This window comes from Gobio gobio (genome assembly GCF_949357685.1).
Source record: "Gobio gobio genome assembly, chromosome: 24".
Taxonomy (NCBI): Eukaryota; Metazoa; Chordata; class Actinopteri; order Cypriniformes; family Gobionidae; genus Gobio; species Gobio gobio.
Genome location: NC_137120.1, coordinates 1,876,250 through 1,888,161, shown reverse-complemented (window position 1 = coordinate 1,888,161; position 11,912 = coordinate 1,876,250). Strand labels below are relative to the sequence as shown.

The following is an 11,912-nucleotide window of genomic DNA, read 5'->3' as shown; positions in this document are numbered from 1 at the left end:
ATGGACAATTTTACAAGCCCTCACAATTGTTCATGGACTTTAAACCATTGCTTTAATTTGACTACCTGTGGATACAGGAAACCCACACAGTGTCCAAAATTACATCCCACTCCTCCTGGTGGTCTGATCAAAGGAAATGTAAATAAGACGTTGCTTCATGATGTAAATCTTGTAATAACACATGTGACGTATAACATCTCTAATATTTTGTCTGCCTATGTAGAACACTGTAATGTTGATGACAAAACATACACATGGCTACAGTCACGCATCGATGATTTAGTTTCTGATTACAAAACTAGACTTGCAGTCCAAATTCCACCTGCTCGCACTAAACGAGATCTTTTTGGAAATATAGCAGGCCTTTTTGGTTCAGTCAATTCTATATCCAACACTTACAAAATAGCAGGTCAATCTCAATTTTCAACATGGTTGGAAAATCAGGTGGCCACTGGTTTTCAACACATCACTAATAGTAATGAGAATATTATCAAAGCTGTCCGATCTGAAGCGCAGGCGCTTCTGACGACCAGCCAGACAATTTTCAATCAGACCCGTACGATCGAGCATGACTTAGCCTGTAGGTTGTATGCACAAGATTTATTTACTGCAGCAAGACAAGAGATTTTAGATCTTCGTCTCCTTAAGACACCTAGACATGTTTTGAATGATCTTATTGAAATTTTAGATTTGCATAGATGGCTTGCATCAGAGAAAATGAAAAATATTAAGTACTCTGAATTATTATCGACACTAATGATGTATACTGGTACTGAATGTATTGGCTGTATTGGGTTCTTTGCCACTTTCCCTTTAATTCACCCAGATCAGGTTTACCTAGAGTCCACTACCATACGCTCTATTGGCGTTGTAGTGAAGGACCAAATTATTAAATGGGACCATCTGACGGGGTATATGACTTTGAAAGGCACTGAAACTTTGTTTACCACTCGCACCTGTTGTCATGAAACATCTAGTTACATTATTTGCACTTGCAACACTTTACAACCTTTTTCTCCTAAAGACTCTAAGCTCGTTAACGTCCAGTCATTGCATGGGCATTCTGATGCTGTTCAAGTGTCTCACACACAGTGGTGTGTCGTTAGTGAGATGAATTCCTTCACCTACGGAGGTCTGACCTGCCCTGCGAACCACACTTTCTGTTTAGAAGTGAAAGAGGACTTTTCAATGGGTCAGATAAACATCCTGGGAAGGATACCAATGGACACAAACGTTTCCCCCTGGTGGGAGGACACTTTTTATGAACAAAGCACACAAGATTTGGTCAACACAATGGACTTGGTACAAGAACTGCTTTCACAGACGGAATATCATCTCAACCAAGCACAAGTAGAGGCAAATCTGGCAAAAAAGACTGCAGAGATCCTGTCCAGTTCCTCTACCCGCTCTGCGCGGGAGGCCTACACCTGGTGGGACTGGATGTTCCGTGGATGTGCCATCGCCAGTGTGCTCATCTTCATATTCACCCTCTGCCAGTGCTGTTACTTCCAATGTCTTCTTCGAGCGATGCGCACTTCAACCAACGTAGCCATCGCACTCAGCCCATTACAGGTGCCAGCCCTACGAAAAGTGCATCTATAAAGAAAACGTCAAGAAATCCCTGGAAGTGGCCCTTTGGGGACTGCTCTGAATCTGCCCCAATGGACCAAGGGCGGTCTGTAAGAATGGATTTCACCTGAGAATGAACTCAAGAGATCTAAGGTGCAATAAGACAATAAAACTTCACTCATCTGAAGAGGAGATCTACAAGAGAAAGCAGGACCCACCTGTTTCAACCTTATCTCCCCTCCCTGCTGAGTCCTGACCCTTTTCACCCACCCTTTCTCAGGGCTCACACAAGCATGCAAATCTCACAGATACTGCAGACTCTTTCATGGTCAATATAAATACTTTTGATGCGAGTGGTAACGAGGTTTCAGTCCCACATCAGTAGAACCGGTTCAAATAAAGAAAACAATGCTTGTTCTCCGGGTGTGGGAGATGCTCATAGAGATCTTTTGATAAACATTTGCTGTCATCCCCTTCAGATAGGTGTGACCCTTTGGGCACAAGAAAAGTTCAACCCAAAAGCTTCATAAATATTTGGGTGCTGAATGTTTATTGTTCTTTTGTTCTGGGTGAGTATTTAAGGGGAATTGGCAAACCACTCAAGGAAGCATCTGTAACCAGAACTTCCCACACTGTTGCTGTGTGTCTCTATTGCCAGGTATGCAACTATTCTTATATTATTTTATAATTGGGTTTTCTATTATATGCTGATCAAGTTGTGTATGATGGATTATGTTTAATTCCTTAATTTGACATTTTTGCCTGGTTGAAATAAAACTTTCATCTTGATTTATCTTGTATGGTTCCGAAATCGTTATTGTAGTATGGATCGATGTAGAGTCCTTTATTACCGCAAAATCTAGGGTTATGATAGATCAAACCGATGACGCCACGACTGAAGCATGGAGCGCAGCGTGCGCGATATTCCGATTTCTGACTATCGCTGGGTTAGCAAGTTGTAGTTCGTAGATATTACTAAAATTACACTTTTTGTTGAGTGAGCATTACCAACCACTTAAAGGTAAAATATTCACCCTACATCCTCTGACTAATCACAGAAGTAACCGTTTTGTGCCCGTGAGCACGCGAACCGGACGCGTCTGTCTCTGCGATTTAGGGTCTCTCGATGAACGAATATAAAAACTAGGAAGATATAAAGATAATCAACGATCTAAATTAAATCACACTTAATCATATGATCAGCAAATGTAACTGGTTTGATGAAATCACGTATATAATTGGAGTCAGATTAAATAATTCATGGAGTCAGATAATAAAGTTGGATCTTCACATTTTAATATCTTAAAGTGATTTTTACAGAAGTGCAAGAAAAGACATACGCGCAGAAATCCTTCACCCAACTGCTGGATTTCGTCATTGAGCCAGTGGGTGGACTTTACATCACCTCCACGTCCTCTTCCTCCTCTTCCTCCTACTTCTTCACCTCCATGTCCTCTTCCTCCTCCTCTTCCTCCTACTTCTTCACCTCGGCGTCCTCTTCCTCCTCTTCCTCCTACTTCTTCACCTCCACGTCCTCTTCCTCCTCTTCCTCCTACTTCTTCAACTCCACGTCCTCTTCCTCCTACTTCTTCACCTCCACGTCCTCTTCCTCCTCTTTCTTCACCTCCACGTCCTCTCCCTCTGCCTCCTCGGCCTCCTCTGATTCTCACTCTTCTCACTCTTACTGCTCCTTCCATTGTACTCCACAGAGACAGCTTACCTGTGGCTTATTTATAGTGCTTAGGTTGATTGCAAAGTGAACTAATTATCTAAAACATGTTTTCACATGTGAAAGTGTGCCAGACAGTTGGCAAAATAGTGTTAATGATAGCCATACATGTGTATAATTTTGCTATGAGTGTGTTAGAAATTTGGTAATTGAGTGTAAGCAGTGAGTTGTGTTTAAAGTTCTGCAAAAAGAGTGTTGTGCAGTGAATTGTGCCTACAGTTTTGCAAAGTGTGTGTTACAAAATTGCAAACTGAGTGCAAAGCAGTGTTTGTGCTTTTAGTTTTGCAAACTCAGTGAGTGGTTTTGCTATACGTAATAGTTTCAGAAATTGTGCTACAAGAATCACGATTAGCGCTTAAGCATTCAGAAAAAAACTGTAATGCTTATTAAAGCTACAAACGTTCTTTAGTCAAGAGCAGTGAGTAATTACTTTTGTTCTTTACATTGTCATCATAAATGGTTACTGTCACTTTACAGTTTTTCTCAAATGCTAAAACACATTTCACAAACGTTTCCTCCATGTTCCCCAATGTCTAAACACAACACCCTTTTCTAAAGCTACATAAACACAACCACACCTTCTCACTTCAAAACTCAAACTTTCACACCAAAAGAGCAGCTCGAAGCTTTCAAAAATGTAAACACTATACACATCATTACACACTACAGCAAAACAATTGAAAACACAATGCTCAATTTGTGAGAAGGTTCTTGGTTTCATAACTGCCAATGCATATTTTTAGAAACTTTACAGTAATGGATCTTCTTAGATCTCTGCAGAGGATTAGGCATTTAGATTTGTGAGTTTCATAAGAAGAGTATAAATCTATAGTAAATTCTGCATGTACACTACTGTAGCACAACTCAATGCAAAAACAGAATCTATTGCACACAACAGTACTCTTGAAAACATGATCAGGGTGTGAAGTTTTTTTATTTACTTTATTCACACCACACACACACCACAATCACTGTGCGGCATCATGTCGCTGAGCTGCATCAGGCCACATCAACTCATCCACGTCGCAGGCTATATTGTCTCTTGCCAGGCACCGCAGGAAAAACACCCTGGAATGGCGAATCCATCCTTGGAAGGCCTCCACTGGGATGTCAACACAGGCCAGCTCCATTGCCCTTAGGAGGTTCTCTCTAGTGTATGCTTGTCTGTCATAAACCTTCCATCTCCACGATGAGAAGAACTCCTCTATAGGGTTCAGGAAAGGGGAGTAGGGTGGCAGACAGACATTTAAAAAGTGGTTACTGTTGGTGGTGAACCACTCTCTGATTTGGTTTGTTCTGTGGAAGTGTACATTGTCCCAAATGATCACATAAATGTGATGTGCGGAACCAGGATGGTGTTGTTGGCGGTCCAGGAGGATGTCTTTTAGCTCCTCTAGGAAGGTGAGGAGACACTGGGTGTTGTAAGACCTAAGGACAGCAATCCGGTGGACAAGCCCCTCCAAACCCATGGCCGCACAAAGAGTAATATTACCCCCCATTGGCCAGGAACCTCAGTGATGGCTCTTTGGCCAATGATGTTACGGCCTCTTTGCCTTCGTTTCTGCAGGTTGAAGCCAGCCTCATCCAGGAAGAGGTACTCGTGAGGTCTGGCCATCGTGTCCAACTGTAATATCCTCTGTGAAAATGTGAAAGTGCACAGGTGTTCAGAACAACAGTCAATCAGGTGCACAGTATTGTCCAGAAGTAATGTAGGCAACTGAGCAACACAGTATGTCCACTAACTGTACTGTGAACATGGATGTATACGTACTTGCACATACTCGTAACGTAGGTCTTTGTGTCGCGCAGAGTTGCGCTCAAAAGGGAACCCTATAGACCTGTTTCAGCCGCATCTTTTGGCGCCGGAGAACTCGGTCTATTGTGGCCAAGCTGACATCAATGCTCTCAAAGTTGACATTATCGGCAAAGACTTTGTCTCTGATCTCCCGGAGTCTGATGAGGTTGTTCTCACGAACCATATCCACAATGAGGGTTTCTTGTGCCGCTGTAAATATGGCAACCCTCCCACCTCTATGTGGCATTCTTTCAACTCTAAAGAAAGAAACATGTGTTGTCAATTGATATGTTTTACAATACAGTAACAACTGATTTGAAACTAATAGACTACTTTCACAGGCTTGTAAAATTGTATTGTGACAAAGAAAGCAATAGAGTACAATACCTGTTGTGTTGTCTGAATGCCCTGATAATGGTGGCCACGGTGAACCTACTCAGGTTTGGACGGACTCTTAGTCCTGCTTCAGCCATTGTCATGCCATGGACAATGACATGGTCAATGACTGTTGCTCGCATCTTGTCCGTAATGATGGTGCGAGGTTGTCTTGCTCTCCCTCCTGGACCTTCTCCTCTCCCTTGTTGGCCTGCTCCTCTTCTTCCATGGCCAGCTCTTCTCCCTCCTCTGACTCGAATTCCTCTTCCCCTGACTCTGCCTTCATCCATTGTGTTTGTTTGGAATCTTCAGCAAACTGTGCACTCTGAACTTGCTTTTATACATGTGGTCACAGAATTAGCAACAAGTGTCTTCAATTTTGAGTCGTTGTGTGTAAGCTGTGGCAAGCATTTTGCATCACATGAGCTTTCATTTGAGAATATGAGCAGAGTTCTTTTGAAACTTGTGTTTTAGCAAGGAAAAATGTGTTAAGATTTATGAGAACGGAGGATTGTGTTTTGTGAATTGTGGCTTCATGTGAAATGTGTTTATGAAATTGGAAAATGATGGCTAGATTTAGTAAATGTGTTTAGACAACTGGTCATTTGTTTTAGAGGATTGGCTTTTGTGTTTTAGCATTTGAAAAAAACTGTAAGATCTTCCACTGTCGCCCATGAAGCGGATCTCACATGCGTCTCATTTCCTCACAACTCTTTACGTTAAATTATTTACATTATTTAACTAATTTAAGACTGCTCTTATGAGGATACTCAACAAAACTGGCATTTTGGCATAATTGTGCGTGTTATTGTTTTTTAAAGCATGAAAGAGAACTCGATTCTGGTGCTCTGCCTGTGCGCATGATACTGGCGCGCGTCTTCCTGTGCATTGTGAGTGTTTCACAGACTGCGCGTTCTCTTTGCCTCGTCGCTTTTGAATGGTTTAAAAGCATTTGCATGAATAAGAGTGTGATCATATAAGGTAACACTAGCCAAAGGATGACCGAAAAAAACGGAAGCTGTGTTAAATATTTACTTGAGTCTTCTCCTCCCATTTCTACCAGTGAGGCTTGATTCAACTTCCCGCATCTACTACCTGCGCAGAGATCAACAGCGCAACTGGGTTGTAGGTTGCCAGGTCGAGGTCGCAAATGTCGATCATTTGAGTAGGCATTTCATACAAGATCTGGCAACTGAACAACATTGGAATATTGACGTGATTATTCATGTAACGAGGTTTGGGCCATACAAATTATGTGAGATTCCCGGGAGAAATCAAAAAACAGGAGGTATGCGGGAGATGGGTGTGAAAGAGAAAAGAGGAGTGGGAGAGAAGAAAAGAGGAGTGGGAGAGAAGAAAACAAGAGGATGAGAGAAGAAAACAAGAGGAGAGAAAGAGATTGGAGGAAAAAAATGAAAATAGGAAACAAAAGCAAGAGATCTTGATAAAAGAAAGAGAGATTCAAAAAATAGAAAATGAAAAACTGAAATATAAAGTGGAAACTGAGAAGATTAAGAAGAAACTTCAAGATGAAGCCAGAAAACAAGAAAAACAACTGAACGAAGTGAAAAGGTTAAATCAAGAAATAGAAGAAGAACTGAATGAAGAGAAAAGGTTAAGAAAGGAGCTGGAAAATAAACGGTGTAATGTCATGTGAAACATCTTTACACATTATTGATGAGCCACATATTATAGCACTTGTCTTCTGTAGTACATGTGAAGGGTTTTCTGTATTTCTCTCTGTATTCAGTTAATCAGGACTCTTCAGATCCGCTCCTGTAACCCTGAAGCTCATTCAGTGATCCTGAAGACCTCGATCAAGGGTTTGATTAGAGGTGGACTGAATAGACCTGAACTAAAGCAATCATATAAAATGAATATGCTCTTGGTAGATTTTAAACATGAATTATAGCAGACCTTAAAAGACAAAAAAGATAGAAAAGAAACAAACAAACTCAAAAATGTTTTTAAATGCCTGATTCTGCTATCGATTTTTAAGCATAATCTAACATTTCTAAAAACCATTATGTTTTAAGATGGATGTTAATATCTTTGCTTTTGTTTTCTCAATTTACTCAGCAGATTTGATCAGATCAGTTATTACTGAGAGAAAACTTTGTCAAATTTAGCAATGGACCTCCATAAAGAAACATAATAGAGCGATGAGGATTCATAATAGCTTCAAGAGAGCCGCCATTTTCTTTGCTTTTGTTATTCATTTAATCATTTATAATCATATAGTCATGTTTCATTTCATTATTTAATTTAATCATATAAATCATTTATTATACATTTTAACCATTTAATCATTTATCATATTACATCATTTTCTAGTTCTCGCAATGTTTGCTATTGTTGTTTAATCTTATGATTGTGTGGTCTCAAGGGATGATGGTCTTCATGTGTAAGAGATCAGAGAATGCCTCCACGTCAAGGTTTTTAACGTCACAGGATGATGTTGTGAAGCAGTCATTTTTCCGTAGGTTTTGCTTTGCTATAAAAACTATCACAACATGTCCTAATGTACTATTCCTATCTCTCTATCTTATTTTTCTGTATTTTACTGAAGGGTTAGGGTCCCTTTTCAGACAATGCAATTTGCAAGACCTGTTTCCTGTTTTGGTGTCAGAGGCGAAGAACTGGAAACAAGAACGATCTGCTTGCCTAACACCCACATGATATATAAAGATTGAGAGAGTTAGTCTCTCTTTTCTTCTTCCACTCTGTTCTCTCTACTGATCGATAATAACGAACATTAATATTCTCCACCTCAGGCTTTTTTCTCTTCCTTTAAACTTGTCCAACATGTGGAAAGACGGGGTTTATAGAGGCTGATGCAATTTGCCTACTTATACTACGCCCTAAAAGTGTGTACTCTATGTGTGAGAAGTGTGCAGCAGAAGCAGTGGCGGATCTAGACTTTTATACATGGGTGGCCAAGGCTACTTTAGGGGTCCATAGACCGTGAAAGAATATCATGTGTGTAATACTAATAAATAATTGTGCATTGTGTATTTGTAGATTTAGAGAAAGCATATGACAGGGTGCCAAGAGAGGAGCTGTGGTATTGTATGATGAGGTCTGGAGTGGCAGAGAAGTATGTTAGAGTGGTGCAGGATATGTATGAGAGCAGTAGGACAGGGGTAAGGTGTGCCGTAGGTGAAAGAGTACTTCACGGTGAAGGTGGGACTGCATCAAGGATCGGCTCTGGCCCCTTCTTGTTTGCGGTGGTGATGGACAGGCTGACAGATGAGGTCAGACAGGAATCTCCATGGACTATGATGTTTGCGGATGACATTGTGATCTGTAGTGAGAGCAGGGAGCAGGTGGAGGAAAGTCTAGAGAGGTGGAGGTTTGCTCTGGAGAGGAGAGGAATGAAGGTTAGTCGCAGCAAGACAGAATACATGTGTGTGAATGAGAGGGAACCAAGTGGAACAGTGAGGTTACAGGGAGAAGGTGCAGGATTTTAAGTACTTAGGGTCAACAGTCCAGAGCAATGGGGAGTGTGGAAAAGAGGTGAAGAAGCGTGTGCAGGCAGGTTGGAATGGGTAGAGAAAAGTGTCCAGCGATGTTGTATAATTTGGAGACAGTTGCACTGAGGAAAACACAGGAGGAAGAGCTAGAGGTAAAAGAGCTGAAGATGTTGAGGTTCTCTTTGGGAGTGATGAGGATGGATAGGATCAGGAATGAATACATCAGAGGGACAGCACATGTGAGATGTTTTGGAGACAAAGTTAGAGAGGCCAGGTTGAGATGGTTTGGACATGTTCAGAAGAGGGAGAGTGAATATATCGGTAAAAGGATGCTGAGGTTAGAGCTGCCGGGCAGGAGGTCGAGAGGAAGACCAAAGAGGAGGTTTATGGATGTAGTGACGGAGGACATGAAGGTAGTCGGTCTGAGAGAAGAGGATGCAGGGGATAGGACTAGATGGAGGCAGATGATTCGCTGTGGCGACCCCTGAAGGGAACAGCCAAAAGGAAAAGAAGAAGACTAATAAATAATTGTAGATCCCAGTGAAATTTCACAATTCTCGATTCCAACTGGAAAAACTACTAATATAAGCCTAATAATATACATTTAAAACTTTATAGAATACAAGTGAACAGTCAGCAGTAAAGTAAGAACAGCGCTAAGAATTAAGAATTAAGAATTAAGTTTCAGGTCTAACATATTCAGGTACAGAAACTGAATAATCCAACGTGAAATATTGCATAATCTTCACTGTATAAACTAAATATAGATTATGTATATACAGTATATATATATGTGTGTGTGTGTGTGTGTGTGTGTGTGTTAAAACTAGCTACAGAAGTTATTCAGTCAAGATCAGTGGTTTATTTGTGGTCTTTGATTAACTTTAATGGCAGGAGGTAGGTCACTTTAAGACCAAATGCACAATACTGAATCCAATAACCAACTGTGTTTACTATGACACTTGCTATTGGCATACCTTTATGTGTATTGTGTTTGTGCTATTGATGGAGTGCCATATGCCACACACCAGACACATTGCGTTCTCATATTTAAAGGAACTGTATGTAAGAAATGTATTTCAATTAATCATAAAATGGCCCTGATATGTCACTAGACATTAAGAAATCATGTTAATTTCAAATACTTATATCACTGACAACAGTTGTCAGGCCAAGATATTGTCATTTTAAAAGTAAAGTTGCAGCCCTCAACTGATGTTGATGTTGACATGTTGTGTTTTGGCCTGAAGCGCCACCCTCCGCCTTTCTACCAATCACGAAGTCAGTAGTGTTTCTGCATTCGGGTTGCCAGCTCTAGTTACCACAGCTGCAGCTACAAACTTTTTGGATAAAAAATGTCTAACTTTACGAAACCTAAACGGCCTCGTTATGAATCAGAAAAACGTCATGACAGTGTCCAAGATAAAACAAGGATTTGTATAAGAGATGCCTTTGAAAGATGGAGACGGCTGAAAACGGAGAATAATTTGAAGACTGATGCCAACGTTGCTAATTTTCTCCTGGACAGGAAAGGTTCATCTATGTTTGGCTAACTTGTACTTAATGTAAATGGACATTTCAAATATTCATGACAGTCGAACAAAGTTATGCATGTTCGTGCAAAGTAACGTTAGGTTAGCGCAGATGGAGGAGGTGGATCATTGAATTGAAAAGGTAACGTTAAGGAATTGTTTGGTAAATAAAAACGGCGAGTCGTCATTGCTAACATTAGTAATGCATTATCAGAGCCCGTTTCTCTGTCATTATGCTGGGACGCTGAGGAAAACAACATTAGCACGCCTATATATGGCAATGTGAAAACGTATTTGAGACAGTAGCCTAACGTTACCTCAGTAAAAATTATTCCTCATTCGTTCTTCGCATATATAGTTGACAAAACATGCTGCAAGTGGACCTGTATGACCATTGCTAATGTTATTCAGCTTTGCTGTAATTTTACTATAGTATTTTTTCATGTGGGAATGTACTGTCACATACGAGCGTTCATATTTACGATTATATTTGGCTAATCGCCATTAGTACATTTTTGCGATTCATAATTACTTCACAAAACATCGCTCTTGAAGCATAAACATAATTAACAGAAAGAAAAAAAACTTACTGTGTACGACACGTCACTTGCCATTGAAAGCTCCTTGTAGCAGCCTACGTTCCTGCTGGATCCTGCAGCTTATCTGGCAACCTCGAGTCAGGGGGAGGGGGAGAGGGGATACACCGCTCTACAGTCATTTAAAAGTGATTGCAGTACCAGTTTTGGCCACAGTCCTACATACAGCTCCTTTAAGGAGGCAATGAATCTAATCACCATACAAGCAAAAACTTCACTTCAAGAATGAAAAAAGTGGCGTTGATGTGTTTTGCTGTAAGAACTGCACAACAGAAACAGAAAGGGCAATCTACTTGACATATTTCCATGAGTACAGACTTTATACAGAAAGAAAAATACTGAAAAATGTCTATACACACTCTTCCAGCCTAGGGGGAAGTAATTATACATTAGTAACTGTTTGGGGACAAATTGTGTCATTTAATGGAAAACCATGTGAATGGCGCAACAGGATTTTGAACAACTCTGCACTTCTGTGTGACCCCCTTTATTATTATTTATATATTATCATCTGTTTGGCAACTAACGCTAATATTCTCTTAATATTCAACGTTAATACATGAACAATGTGCAGCACAACCCTGAGCAGAAGAGCAGACACGCCATCATGTCATAAAATTGCGTTATGCGCATCACGTCACCGTAAACTGGCCAGTTGTTATCCTCCATGTTTAATTTAATTTCCAACCATATTGGAGAGAAAAGATGTAGCATGTTGTTCAGAGTTTTACATTTTATGAGAAGAACTCTCCTTATATTTTTGTATAATTGTTTATTATTAGTCAACTCAAACCCCTTTATCTAAACCATCAGTCACACACATCTGCCATGTTTGTAGTTTTT

At 40.4% G+C, this 11,912-nt stretch overlaps 1 protein-coding gene across 1 annotated transcript; it reads left to right on the top strand.

Moving 5' to 3' along the window:
- On the top strand, positions 1-1,602 carry LOC307120808 (uncharacterized protein; the record flags this gene model as incomplete). The annotated part of the gene is made up of 1 exon (XM_079807983.1): positions 1-1,602. The coding sequence occupies one exon, from the start codon at positions 1-3 to the stop codon at positions 1,600-1,602; it is 1,602 nt and encodes a 533-aa protein (XP_079664109.1).
- Between the last annotated feature and the right edge of the window lie 10,310 nt (positions 1,603-11,912).